At 51.5% G+C, this 14,992-nt stretch overlaps 1 protein-coding gene across 2 annotated transcripts in view; it reads right to left on the reverse strand.

Annotated features, from left to right (window-relative positions):
• Positions 1-14,992, reverse strand: part of MED27 (mediator complex subunit 27) — a 145,196-nt gene that overhangs the window by 14,412 nt on the left and 115,792 nt on the right. For both annotated transcript variants that reach the window (XR_013999790.1, XM_081150633.1), the window contains exons 5-6: positions 8,524-8,631; positions 231-272 (exon numbers count right to left, since the gene is read on the reverse strand). Coding sequence is in view for 1 of the 2 variants with exons in the window: in XM_081150633.1 (XP_081006759.1) it covers positions 231-272; positions 8,524-8,631 (150 nt within the window). In the remaining variant the exon portion in view is untranslated. The remainder of the gene's footprint in view (positions 1-230; positions 273-8,523; positions 8,632-14,992) is intronic.

A 14,992-nucleotide genomic window follows, 5' to 3' on the forward strand; every position in this document is an offset into this window, starting at 1 on the left:
CCAGCCATGGTCGCTCATGTCCCTCCGGGACAATCTCCTGCCCTCACCCAGCCCCTGGTAACACTGATCGGATTTCCCTCCCTCAGGCACTGTTTTTTCCAGAGCCATGTAAATGGAACCATAAAGTGAGCAGCCTTTTGTGTCTGGCTTTTCTCACTTTTTAAAGAGTCTAAGAACCAATGTGTACCCCTCAGAGCATTCGTATTTAAGAAGCGAAAAGCACAACTTACCTTCTGGAACACCTGGTAGTTAGATTTGGACCATATATCCAGCTGGGGGAAGAGATAAAAGAATCATCAGTGTCGATTTTAGAATCTGGAGGTCAAAAATGAGATTCTAGCTACTGCTATTAAGCTCAAAAAAATAAAGCACGATCCACCACCTTGGGGTTGGAAGGGCTTAAACATCCTGCTCGAGCGTCTTTCTCACCAACCTGCTGGTGACTTAAGGAGACTACAGAAGGGACACAGGGAAGTCACCCTGACTGTGTCCAGGGCCCCATGAGCTGAGTCCCCTGCTCACTTTTCTAACCCTGACTCCTACCATGGTTCTCTTGTACCGTCCAACAGGCCAAGGTCAGTCCTGTCTCAGGACCTTTGCCCCGGCGGTGCCCTATCCCGGGACTGCTTTTCCACGACCCCTCCCACGGCCCGCCCGTGCTTCCTTCAGCTCCAATGTCCCCTGATCAGAGGCATTTCCCAGGTGCTCTGCCTGGAATGTCTGTTACTCCCATATCCATTGCTTTCTCTTTGTTCTTTCAAAAAGTCTACAGTTCATAGCCCTTCTGTGTTCACGTTGTCCTGGTCTGGCCCTGGCTTGTCACGGGCACCAGTGGGTCTTTGCCGAGGGGAGGAAAACTCCCAGCCGGTGGGCGCCTGTTCCACACCAGGCACCACACCGGGGCCTCCACACACACGCTCACTGAACCCCCAGAACAGCCTGTACGGCTGATCCCAGGAGCAGCCTTGCTTTCCCCGTGATGGACAGCGGTTCAGAGCCGTTCAACTGCCCGAGATAATGTGGAGAGGCCCCTATGGACTGTCTTGCCTGACGGTGCTCACAGGTGGTAGCATCAGAAGCCCGGTGACACTCTTGTTTTTTCACAGACACCCTGGTCCCTCCCCTGGAGTGTCTGAAGTAGCAGGTTTGGGGGGGCCGGAGAACCTGTCCATTCGTTTGTTTGAGTGCTGCTCTCCAGGGTAACAGAGATGGCTGCTCAGGTCAGAGCCTGTGATGACCTAGGGCACCCATGCCTCACACACGGGGCAGGTGGAGGCCTGAGACGAAACGTGGGCAGGTGCAGAGCAAACAGTCCAGTTCTCTGGCCGCACTTGGTCCTGTACAGGGCACTTCATGGCACAGTCTCACCAAACCAGCCTGGTTTTATAGGCTTGCATGAGAAATCAAATCAGTGCCCCCGCACTACTTCAAGAACAAATGAAGTACAGTGAAAACAGAATCAGCCCAGTGCAGCGGAGCCCAGGGAGGGAGCTCAAGGACAGTGCAGATTCAAGAAGGGGCCGTCAGTATGCCCCCTGGCGCTAAAAAGTCAGCTTTAATATATGAGTTCATGAGTCGAGCAAATTGAAACACCTGGTCAATGGGCCTCTTGGAACCTGCCTCTGGGGTTGGCCAGTGGTCACGGTGGAAACGGAGACATGGCTGTCGAAGCCTGGATGCTGTTATTGATTTTGGAGCGCCTGGGACCAAGCAGCACTCGGCTGGGAAGCCTTCGCCAAGACAGGAGGGGAGTGCTGCATTTGGCCGGGCGGTTCTGCTCTGAGGAAAACACCAACACCTGGCTGGCAGAAAACAGTCCGTGGAAATTCAAAGCCGGGCTGTGGCCCTGGCCGGTGGCTCGGTTGGTTGGAGCATCATTCTGTGCACAAAAAGGTTGAGGGTTTTATTCCAGGTCAGGGCACATGCCCGGGTTGTGGGTTCAGTCCCCAGGCACGTATGGAAGGCAACCAATTGATGCTCTCTCACACTGATGTTTCCCTCTCTCCAATCCCCTCTCTCTAAGTCAATAAGCATATCCTTGGGTGAAGATTAAAATAAAAAGCTGGGCTCTGAACAGACCTGTATCCAATTCTCTTGGCTTCTACCTCTTCACAATTAGCTTTACGTAAATTTCACTGAGTAGGAAAACTTTTGGGGCAGTGGAGGTTCAGAGGACTGAGGACCTGACCTCCGACCTCTGCAGGGCTCCTGCTGGACAGGGTAGAGGTTTCGCTCACCCAAGTCCAGGAGGTGTCAGGGAAGAACTCTGATCGACAGAATGTCTGTTCGGACCTTCCTTTCCCTGCCCCACCACCATCCCATCCATCCCTGGATTTCCACAAAAGCCCCAGGCACCCCTCTCCTCCTGTTCTGGCCACACGGCTCTCCAGAGGGTGCTGTCGATTTTCAGGCACTGCCCCCCAGTTTAACCAATTGATGGAGTAACAATTTAAAAATCTTTAGGCATTAGAATTTTAATTTGACAGGTTAGCAATTTCTAGGGGAAAGTGACATGCTACTGTACCAGATAAGTCTGGAAGGAACCTGAGAAGGAACAAGAAGTGAATTCCCTACATAACCAATTCTGCTGCAGAGCAGCCCCGTTGGGCAGCTGGTCATCTGAGGGGGTGAAATCAGGTTCAGGTTCTATTCTTAGTGCAGTTTAGCCCAGGGCTTAGAAAATGCAGCCTGAAGGCGATCGCGATTGCTGAGTGAATGACGTTTTGTATCTTTAGTTCTAACAAATCACTGCCAAGATGACAGGAGGATGACAAAGACTCCAAATCTAAATTTCAGGAAGAGTACCCTCCACGTCTGAACTTGGACGAGATAAACCCTCCTGCTGTTTTACGCCCACAGCGGTTCCTTCTGAAGCTCTCCTGCTTGTCCCTCCTCCTGTTCCCAGCACACAAGGCACACCGAAGGCTTAAACCCGGGCCAGGAAAGAAAGGGAGGAGTCTGCGTACAGATGGGAAAGGGACCGTTTTTATTTAAAAGATGAAATTATTAAAAAAAACACCTTTAGCAATGCAAAATGTTTTAGTAGAGAAATCCTAGAGGGACACAGGCATCGGTTTAATTAAGCCGATTGACCAGCCTGACTTCTGAAAACTCCTTCTGTACAGAGAGCGTGCTGCTGTCTGAAAGGCGCTTTAAACATATTACGCAGGGCCCCTGAGGAATAGTTCAGACCACCTGGGACAGAAAGACACTGGACAATACACCCGACATTCACCAGGTGCACAGGGGTGAGAGAGGGACCCGGTCACAATGGCTCTGATCTCGGGGAGAAGGCACAGCAGGTGGTCTGTACTTGGTTTTCTGCTAGATTTATGCCAGAGAAAGCCATTTAAGCAGGCCTTCTGGGGTCGGTGCCCCGCCTCTCCGCAGGGCCAGAAAGGTTCGGGAAATTCATCTCAGGGAGCCACTCTGACCCAGGTGAACATTCATGAGCCCAGCTTCTGGGCTGCGAGGCGGCAGGGCTGCCAACGCCGCTGGCGGTGCGTTCAAACGGCAGTGCTCCGGAGGCTGCGCTCAGCTACAGAGCAGAGCAGCTACTCTCAACTACAGTGTCGTGAACAGGAAAGCGAAGCGCCCCTCAGCCTCTGGGTAGGCATCGGAAAGACCTTAAAACGGAAAAGCCAACCTGCGGTGACTGGCAGGCATGGTCTCGGGGCGGCTCTGGGGCTGGGGGGAGTATTCCAGGTGGGGCAATTCCGTCCATTCGAAGCTAGATTAACAGACTCCACAGACGACCGACTGCTGGAGCACAGACACAGCTGCTCCCCAGCCAACCATCAGGACGTCAGGGCCTCTCCAGCACAGGAAGAACTAGTGACAACAGTGACAGAAACTTACTTACCGAAAAGAAACATTAGAATGACCCAACATCGGCAGGCCAGGGAGTCCTAACTACCCGATGGCTACCACATGACCCCACCATGCCTGGCGAGGCACGTCCCTCTTACTGATGGCGCTGCCCTCGGCCTGGGCTGCGCCCTCCCAGCCATCGCGCGGGGGTGATGAAACCATTCCAATCCCCAGGTGAAGACACCGAGGCTCAGCGAGTTAGGCGGCCTGTTCAACACTGAGCTGCTGTGATGGCGAGTTAGCAGCCCGGTCTGTCTCCAGAGGCCCAGCTTTCAGCTGGAATTCAGACACAGGGTGGCTTGGAGCCCCCAGCTGTCACAGACCTGCAGGAAGTGCCTTTGCAAAGTTTAACGTGACGAATCTGCTCCAAGGACGCAGACGTGACAGTCATCACCACTAAAACTCAGCAGCAAGTGAAAATTTTGGCAGCTTATCAATTCTTCATTTCAAAAAACAGTACAACGAACTATAAATTATCTTAAAATTGACACTTCCAAGTAAAACTCATAAGCCTCTCAGGGGCTTCAACTTTTAAAGCTTTTATTTACTAGTAGCTTCATCTTGCAAGGTCAAAGTCAGCAGGGGCAGGTGCCATAAACCAGCAATGGTGATGGGTTTTTTCATGGTTATCCGAGTTTCCAAAACCAGGAGCTTCTCTTCGGTCACCTCTGTGCCTCCGCCCGCCCTGGAGAATGTAAGAGCGGGCCGGTCTCACCCAAGAGCGCAGTCACAGGCCTGCTATTCACGAATTTCACTGTCCATCAGGACACACACCTGCCACTAAAAGCTGCTGCAGGCACAGTTCCAGGGCGTCCTCTGCATGGGGATCACACAGTTTCCCTTCCTTGGCTGGGCCCCTCCCCCACGAGTAACAAGAGGCCGTTTTTCTGAAGGTCGTCTGAACAGTTTCAAAGGCTGTAACAAATCAAAATGTTCCCTGCATCTAATATCAAACGGGCTGATGCCAACACTTATTAGGGAAACCAGATTCAAGCTCCCCCGACCCAAACACGCACACGCCCAGCTTTGAAGTGGGAAGCATGCAGGGATCAGGAATTACCCTGGAGACAGCTCTCGCTGTCTTTGAAGGTTCCCTTTGATACCACCATTTCTTTTCCTCTCTTACGCTAGGCTAAAAGCAGCCTTTAAAAAAAAAAAAAATTGATACGGGGTAATTGATGGAGCTATAGCATTAACATAACCTAAATCCCCTAATAAGATAAATTCGAGACACTTGTATTTTTTCAGCTAAGTCTGACGGGTATAAATCAGGACAATGGCCAGGTATTCACCCCAAACCCGACTTTACCATGCTGAGTCATGGCTCTGCGCCTCCTGGATCACAGTGGACACCCGGTCGGTGAGTCTTAGAGCATTTTTCTATTTCATTGGAGGAATTAGTCACAGGCACTCAGTATAAAAAAATGTGCAACACAGGTGAGGGGACAGAAGGACAGGGGCAGTGGTTGGATGTTACTGCAAAGGGACAGCCCTGCTGGGACTGTGATGGGGAAGCCTGCCAGATGTGGACAGTGGGGTGGGGCCGGCCACTGCTGCAGCAGCGGGACATGGGAACCTTTTAGAAGGTACTGGCTGCTTTGGGTTTGGAGGACACAGGCACAGCTCAGAGCCTGCAACCCAGGAGAGGCCTTCCAGGCTCCACCCCCAGTGCCAGTGGCTGCAATCTGGAGACTGCGGCCAACACCCTGCAACCGCCAGGCACCAGCTCAGCAGATGCAGGCGCTTCCAAGGATCAGTAAGGCTGCAAGCAAGGACCCATTTTCTTTTCTTTTTTTCTTTTTTTAAATATATCTTTATTGATTTCAGAGAGAGGAAAGGAGAGGGAGAGAGAGAGAGATAGAAACATCAATGATGAGAGAGTAATTGATCGGCCATTTCCTGCATGCCCCTGACTGGGGATCGAGCCGGCAACCTGACCAGGAATCGAACCCCAATCGCCTGGATCCTAGGTTGATGCTCAACCGCTGAGCCATGCCTGGCCGGGCAAGGACCCATCTAAGACCACACTTGAGCGCCAATGGCTCCTTCCAAATGTTACATTTTATTTGGGACGAGCTAGACATCTCAACACATCGACTGCACGAATGCTCACCTGTATGTAAATATACTTAAGTTTGCATATACCAGTGTCAGTGCCAAAGCAGGACACTATCACTGGCTGCAAGGCTTTGCTTTTATTCTCTGTAAAGTGCTGTGAGAAAGGCGCGGGGACTGGGTTCTGGGCAGAGCAGTCATTTGAGAGCTGCTCTGCCAAATGTGGTTAATGTACCTTTAAAATAACAAGCGAACTCAGTCCTTCCATCTCGCTAGTCCCAGTCCGAGGGCCCTGCTCACCACCCGGGCCAAAGCCTGCAGTTGTACAGGAACGAGAGGCCCCATGCATCGCACTGGTGATATGAATCACGGTCCTGTGCAGGCTCCGGGACACACGCATTCTCCCGAGAACGGAGAGCCCACGCCGCCCGCTCATTAGGGAAAGGCGTGCGCGCATGTGTGCGTGTCCTTCAGTCTCGCATTCACTCATTACCTCGCCCCCCGCTGCTTCCTTTAGTTCCCACCTCTAATTTTCACTCCGCAGTGGGCCTTCTCATCACCTCTCCCATGTTACTGGGCTTCTGGGTTCCCAGCACTGAGGTCTATCCTCGGAGGCAGTCGCAGGACAGAGTTTGGGCCCCAGCAGCTCCCGACAGAGGGAGGTTTCAGATCTGGCTCGGTGTGACCTTGAGCAAGTCACTCTACGGTTCTAGGTCTGTCTCCCTGTCTGGAAACTGAGTTTAGGGAGGGAGACAATGAGCTCAGTTTGGGACAGGCTAAATTTGAGTGCATCTGGGGAGGAGAGGTGTCACACAGGCACAGGGCCGGAGGGAACCTGATGTGGGTGACACGAGAAACCACAGGAGTGGATGAGAGAGGCCAAGGGGATGAGCACGGAGAAGGGGCCCGGGAAGCGGGGCATCCAGGGCGGATTCGAGGGCGGGAGCCACCTAAAGCAGCTGAGGGGACAGGGAAAGAAACGCCAGGATACACAGGGGACTCTTTTCCAAATTCCTCGCTTTAAGTGCAAAATAAAAAAATACTAATTAGCATTTACTGAGTATTTACGAGGTGGCAAAGTACTAAGTGCCTTTGGTGTGTTATTTTGGACACTTTCACTGTGGGGCAGTTAAGTAAATACAACACTGAAGATCTCGCGCAGTGCAGATAGAGGAAATCTCCACTCCTTTAGCCTTGATTCAGAGTAGGCGTCGTCTGCACCCTGAATCTGGTGCCTCTCTGAGCATGGCCATTCTCAGTACCTAACTTTTTATGCATTTGTTCTTTTCCCCCCCATTTCACTTGTAAGTCCTTGGAGAACACGGGCTGATTCACACCAGGTGAGACTGTGAAGCGGAAAACCTCGAACCTAAGCAACGAGAACCACATCGCTAAGCGACCACCGACGGGGCTCGTGGCCAGGGGTCCAGCACCCGGGCGCTGCTCCTGCTGCCACCACTCGGCTTAGAATCTCTGGAGAGTCGCCACCCGTCTATGACTCATACATACCACAGATCTCGCCTGCCCCGATTACCTACTTTGTCCCCTACACTTGTTCCAAAGAGATTGTCTTTTCCAAAAAGAAAAAGGAAACCTCCCCTAGGGAATGCTTTGCCACCAATGGCGAGATTCATGAGAACCTGGCAGAAGACTTAGAATGAGAGTCGCTTCCCAAGGGGACAGCCCCCGTATGAATGTGGAAATTCTGGTGACTTGCTCAAGAATCAAGTTCGGGACTCTGGGTCAGACCTCACTACAACCCAGTTACGTGCCAGGCTAGGCTACGTGTCACCTTTTTCTTGAAGAACATTCTGTCCTCATTATAATGTGGCCGTTGGGTGGAACGAACTAACTTTTAAATTCACGTGGGATTCATGGAGAGAGGAAAGCTCCGGAGAGGACAGGCGAGTCCCAGCGCTGGGAGGGCCCAGGGTGCCTGGGTGGGAGTCTCGGGCGGAGCGCTCATTCCACTCTGGGAGCAAACACAAATGAAGGCTGTCAGCTCCCATTAGTGTCTCTGATGAGCTCTCCTTAGCCATATGGACAGTGTGTGGTGATGAGAAATTAGGGGTACACAGGCGTGAACTTTCCATGGAACAAGTCACCCGTGGAAATAACTTGTCTTTTGTCAAGTGCATCATTCAGTATGAGCTGCTGTGGAAAAGCGACTTCCTGAGGGCGACCTGTTAGCTTCATGGAAAAAGATTGTCAGTAGCTTGTGTGTCAAACTAACTCGAATTTTCCTCGTGGTCCTAGGAAGAGCAAGATGCCAAGCCTTGGGCTATTATTACGCTGTGCCACTGGGCGAATAAAAGAGAAAATCCATTTCCTCAGAAGACACATTTAATGAGGCAACTGGGGTCTAAGGCGATAAATCAGAAATTCAACTGAGGGCATCAGGCTTGGAGGAAAGCAGGAGTTTGATGGGAAATGCAGGGAGAGCGGCTTCCGCACAGTGTTCAGCCTCACGCGAGAGATCTGTGCTGCTGGTCACCTTACCTCTGACTTAGTGACTAATGTCACTCACGGGGAGCCCCCACATCTGTCTGGGGCACAGGAAACAAAAGGAAAAACAAACAAAGGCCACCATGCGCCTACCTTGCCATCCTCGGTGTAGACGTTTTCGTTGTAACCCTTCACTATCGTCCGGTCGATGAACAGGCTCCGCATGACGACAATCACCTTCAACACCTTCCCCAAGGTCACCTGTCAACACACAGGCGCAGACATGAACACGCAAACCACGCCACGTCGGGCAAGACTATGAGAAGGCACATGGGCTCTCCCTCCTGTTTCTGAGGTACTGGGGACACCAAGGGAGGCCACCGAGGGAGGGCGTGGCCTGTCCCTTGCGCAAACATCCCAAAGCATTTGGGAACAAAGCCCCAACAGCACAAGTTCTTCCTTAATCACTTAAAGATGGTGCGGGCCCCAACGCATCCAACCACCCCGAGTGTATTTATAATTCTGGCTTATGAACGGCCAGGATAAGTTCCACGTGTTTACTGTCTGCTGGATAAAGTAAGATTTCCTCCCACTTTCTCTGTCCTGAGACGATCGCCTTCGAAGGCTCTCTGCGCCTCCGGGACTTCGGGAGTTAGTGGGCACGGTTCCCACGCACCGCTGTGGCCTGTGCACGCCCGTGGATTACGCAGAGAACAGAGGTTAAAGGCAGGCACCACACACCCCTGGTGGGACTATATCATGGCTGGTCAGCGTGGGCAAGCAATGCCAAATAAATTCTGACGGTAAATGGAGAGTAGCTGAATTTTATCTCCAAAAAGGAACAGAATCCTGGTAATACATGTGTTTTTACTCTTTTAGAACTTCAAGGAAGTATATGGATTAAAAAAGAAAAACCTGAAAAAGTGCAGTTTCATAAATGCCAGGGAAAAAAGTGCCCGCTGCTTGCTGGAGTAGCTTCAGCACTAGACTAGAAACGGCACCTCCTTTCTTTGGAGGCTCCTGTCACCCTTCCGATACTTCACCAAGCCTCTTCTTTTCATTTCCTAGATGAGGCCCTGGAGGGACACTTGGCCCAGGACCCAGTAGGGTCCATGGTCCGGCTGTTCCAAGGAGGCTGACACCACAGAACTGGCTGAAAGGAGGTCTGGTCTGAGTAGGACAAGAGCCTCCGCCCCGGACAGTAGTCCCCGTCCTGCAATTCCACTACGAAGTCCTTCCTGGGGGTGCCGCCCCACCCAGCCTCTCCTTACTCCCCCGCATTCCTGTGGATGTTCCACTGCTTGTCCTCAGCAAGAACCTTCCTCTTTCCTGAACTAGTCCCGGGCATCAGTGAACATTCCCAATACCTAGTTCCTTCAATAACTTCTAGTTCTGAGTTGACGTCTCCATTTTTTTAATGCCTAAAATGGTCAGAAAAAGGTATACATTTAAGAGAAAGTTAAGAAAAACATCTCATTTTGTTAACTGTATAGTACTTGTATTTCTGTACAGTACTGCTAATTACTGTTACACCACGTAACATTTAAAGGCTCACTTCTACAACTGGAAACTGCTAGTTAAGGGAGCCAATAAACCGCAAAGGTAGGACAGCAACCGTCTCCAGTTTATTGGCAGGGAGAGAGGGAAAGAGGGAGGGGAAGAAACTGAATTATAATTCTGTAACGATAAGCACTGAAATTAATAGCCTCTTAGTAGGTGACAGTGGCAGTCCAATGCCGGACCTCCTCTAAAAGGGCCACTGTTTCAACCGCACATTTTAACTCTTTCCTAATAAGCAAGGATAACTAAGCAGCTGTTTCCTTAAAAAACCCAAAGTCTAGCTGACTTTAATTAACTGATAAATGACCTTAGTGATTTCTCTAGTTTCTCCAGATGGAATTCAGGAAAAACACACACCACAGATAGTAGAAATTTTACATGTAACTTTTTTGTTATTAAGAGTAAATTGGTATTTCAGAGTTAATTCTGACAAAAGCGTCCTCCCTCCCACGCTGCCCACACATCCCTTCGGTGGCCACACTGTAACTTCTCCAGCCGCTCTATTTGTTGGGCACGAGTTGCTTCCAAGTTTCCCCGTAATATAAATAGGGCTGCAACACACACTTCTGTTCACAAAGCTTCCACTACATTTGGGATTCTTCTTTCTTTTTTTAAAAAAATGTTTTTATTGATTTTAGAGAGCGACGAAGGGAGAGGGAGAGAGAGAAGCATCAATAGGCCGCCTCCTGCACGCCCCCTACTGGGGCGCAAACCCGCAACCTAGGCATGTGCCCTAACTAGGAACTGAACTGGTGACTTCTTGGTTCACGGGCTGATGCTCAGCCACTGAACCACACAGCCAGGCAGGACTGTGCTGGTTCTAAGGCTGTGATGACCGTGGAGTCTGGTAGACTGATAAGGCAATGCCTCACACGCCGGCCAATGGGCACCGTCTGCAAACTAGCCAACGCTGGCCGTGGTCACAGGCAAGACGCCCAGTGACGGGGCTACAGGTCGGCTCTTGGCGACTGCTCTGGGACACCACGAATAAAGCTAATGCCATCTGGTAATGAAGCAGGCTTGCTGTTGCCAAGGTAACCCTTCTTCTAGACTAAGAAGCACATTTCCAAAGAGTCACTCAACGCTCCTCCTGTGCCTGTTCCTGTGAGTGCTCAATGGCAAGTGGTGGAGAGTCAAGGGGGCCAGTGGGCTCCCCGCAGGGTATCAGCCTTCCAGGGAAGCGCCTCAAAGACGCTGTCCCTGCCTGGCTGCTGTCCAGGGAGAGCTGCGTGCTGGGTGGCTGGGCTGACATCTCTGGTCTTCTCTACCTGCCGGGCAGCCATCCAGTCAGAGAATTTCTAGTTCACTACAGCAAGGCAAGTCACACACAGGAAAGGCAAAGTGGGAGCGAAGTTGAGGATAATCGCGAAAATCTGTTCTGCCACCAAATGCTAACAGAGACCAGGCAAATACGGTACTGGGACTGACACCGCTGGGCCGTAGGAGACACCGATCGCTGCGAGCTTGAGCAGTGTCTGTCTAGGCCGTGGGGAAGGAAATGACCAAAGCTTAGCTGCATGAGGAACCCAGGACCAGATGTGCATGCCTGACCACACGAAGGCCACGAGCGGGAGCTGAAGGGGTAGCACAGTGTTTGTCACTCAGACAAAGGCTGCACGGCTGACCTGGGCCTTGGGGAGGGATGTGTTAAAAAACACATAGCCACCCACAAATGTTATTTTCCAGGTACAAACAAGGTAAAAGTCTAATATGTATCCTTAAGAGGTCTGTGGTACTTTATCATTATTTTTATTATTTTTTATTGATACTGACCTGAGGATATTTTTTCCATTGATTTTTAGAGAGAGAATTTGTGTGTGGAGAGAGAAACATTGATGTCAGAGAGACACACTGATCGGCTGCCTCCCCCATGTGCCCCGACGGGGGGGGGATCACGCCTGCAACGCAGGTACATGCCCTTGACTGGGAATCGAACCCATGACCCTTTGGTGCGTAGGCCGACGCGCTGTTTTCAAGGTGCAGTTAGAAGGCGGGGGAGGAGGAGAGAAGACCGCGGAGCTACAGGACAGCACTAAGAACCTTCATCTTTGTACTAATCCTGAAGAAAGAGAAGGCACAGTGAGGGGCCCCAACAGCAGTTACTTATGAACAGGTAAGTGTGCGTGCCACGGGCACACTGGGCGCGGACACGGATTCAGAGAACAGTGTAACTCTAGAGCCCCAGAGAACTTAAAAATCGTCTGTCCGCCTCTCCCATCTGTCAAGGGGTAAACTGAAGCCTCGCGAGCGTGAGCAGCATCCAACACAGCTCCTACTTTGGAGGTGATAAGTGACGCAGGACTGCAGGAACTGGAGGGCAGCAAGTGCGCCCCCCGAGGAACCCCAGGGAGGTGCTGCATCATCACCGAGCCGTGTGCCACTATCAAACACACTTGGTTCAGCGCCTGTCCCAGTCATCACAGGCACTAAATGGTGGGGGTGGCCTGGCCAGTGTGGCTCAGTGGTTGAGCAATGACCCAGGAACCAAGAGGTCACCGGTTCGATTCCCAGTCAGGGCACATGCCCAGGCTGCGGGCTTGGTCCCCAGTCGGGGGCATGCAGGAGGCAGCCAAGAGATATTTCTCTCTCACCAATGTTTCTATCTAACCCTCTCCCTTCCCTTCTCTCTAAAAATCAATAAAAATATATATTTTTAAAAAGGCAGGGTCTCCCCACATGGGGTCCTATGGGACACTCCTCCCAGAGGTGTTCTTAGATGTGTCCTGGAAGCAACATTCTGTCCATCCAGGCTTTCCCTGACTCCCTGGGCTCCAGGACAAGGGCAGGGTGTACCTGTGAGGCCACAAACAGACGTCTAGGTGTATGGCCTGAGCACTAGGTAGATGGTTCTGCTATTTACTGGCATGAGAGGGAAGAACGGGGGGGAGACACTTCCGTTTTATTAAGTTTAAGGTGCTGCAGAAATGCCTCCATGGAGAGATGCTAAATGGGCATACTGGAGACTGGGACTCACAGAGGAGGTCTTGGCGAGATGGTTCACGAGTATGAATGATTTTTCCCGAGGTGGCTTGTGTGAGTTCAGATGAGCTGAAACCCATCCTAAGCACACATCTGAGCAGCACGATCTGGGCTCTGGGGTGCTCAGGGGCAGGGGTGCTCTTCCCCCAAGAAGGCAGGAGGTAGGCTCAAGTTCAGGTGAGGGTGGTCGCCACATAGCCCCGCCACCTGCTGCCTCCATGAGAAAGGCACCCGGTGCCCTCTGTGGCAACTCGGCCTGTTACACCCCCACCCCTGCTGTCGATACCGTTAGGCAGCGCTTGGCTTTTTACCATTTCCACTGTAGGATGTGTGCCAACTTGACCTTGATGTAAAAAAATTTAATTCAAATCGATACATAGACAAGGTCACTTTAAAACCCAATTAATATGAACAGGAAAATATGCCCCACAGTTCTGTGAGCTGAAAGGAACAGTCGCAGGTTAGCGACAACAGAGGAGACCTGCGCCAAGCCTGGCCGGGCCTTCCTGCTGGCGGACGCAGCTCGCAACGCCCTAAATAAAGGCAGTAGTCAGGACTCCAGAAGGCTTATTTTGGCTTCTATTTAAGGGTAGCTTAAAATTAATCTATTTTGTTTGAAGAAATATACTGAAAACTGTGAATTCCTATAATCCGAGTTTAAATAAATTAAACCCTGGACTTCAACACACCCAGGAATCCCCAGAGAAACCTAGGTGTTAATACAGTTTGAATGGCAGCAACTTGCATTTATATAGAACACAGCCACAGAATGGTTGGCAGCAACAACCAGAAGAGGGGGGACACTGAGGCACTGGTATTTCAGAGGCTTATTCCCACCAGGGTCCGCACCCAGGACTCGCAGTGCTTCCTCCTTGGCGTGGCCGCCTCTACCCCGCATTTGACTCCTTGTTAATTAGAAACACTGATGCTATACCAAGAACCAGAGAGCGACACAACACACGACGGGAACGGATGGTTACTACCAGGTCCCTTCCCTTCCGCTTCATCGCTTTCCCACTTGGAGCTCAGCTGTCCTACCCTTAAGCCAGGCTGGAACGGAATGGAAATGATCTCGAGCCTGTCGACAGAAGACAAAACTGCTTTGCAACGTCGGAACGACTGCCGATTACGTGACATTGGAATGAGATGTTAGGGACGCCAGTGAAATACCATAAACCGCTTTCTCAATTTATTTTACATTGGGATTTTTTTTTAGGCCGCTGAAGGGACTGGGGCTGAGCCACCCGAGGGGAGCCCCACACCTCGCTGGCTGTGTCAGCTTCCCGGGAACCCTCACTGACCTGACCTGCAGACGTCCGGCAGCGCAGGGCTGGAAGGAGCCCCAGCTGAGTGAGCGTGTGGGCACCTTCACAGGTTACGCTCAGCAACGGGTGACGGCAGCCCAGCTCTGCAGCAAAGGGCAAGCCGCTGCCGTGAGCTCGCCCGTACCCGCGTGGACCGGCTCAGCGGACCCCTCACTCCACGCCAGCGACTTCCCACGCACCCCCCACCACCTCCGCTACCTCACCTGCTGCTGCATCCCTGCTCTTCACTCTCAGTATCCTCTAATGACGCCTGTTTGTAAATAGCAGGATGGGACGCAATTAAACCGTGAGAGGCTAAATAAACACCCACACTAATTAGGACATTTACAAGAGATTGTTTTCATGTATAGACTGGAATTTACCTTTCATTAATCTAATTGCAATAGTGCACCAATAAAGAGTCAACACGAATTAAGTGCTCTAAATGGCTTCCCCATATTACTTTGGGTAACAAGCCACCTTCTGCCGAAGGAGGGGACTGGCTGGAAAGACAGCCAGCTTCCTCTGAGCGTCGGGAAGGATTTGGCAGTAAGACAGGCACTGCACTGTTATCATTTGCTCAATTCCATGGCAGCAGACCCACCCCTTCCACGTGTCAGCTTTCTATCACCGGTTCCAAGAGGGACAGAGTCAAGGTTTGGATCCATTGGCTCACATCCATCCCCACTCCGAGTAAGAGTGACCAGGAACACCTGCCCCGCGGCTGGGCCGCACGCGGCGAGTAGCTCCAGTACTTGCAGGAAAGGAAAAGTTGGCGA

The sequence above is a fragment of the Miniopterus schreibersii genome (genome assembly GCF_964146895.1).
Source record: "Miniopterus schreibersii genome assembly, chromosome: 11".
In the NCBI taxonomy this organism is placed as follows: Eukaryota; Metazoa; Chordata; class Mammalia; order Chiroptera; family Miniopteridae; genus Miniopterus; species Miniopterus schreibersii.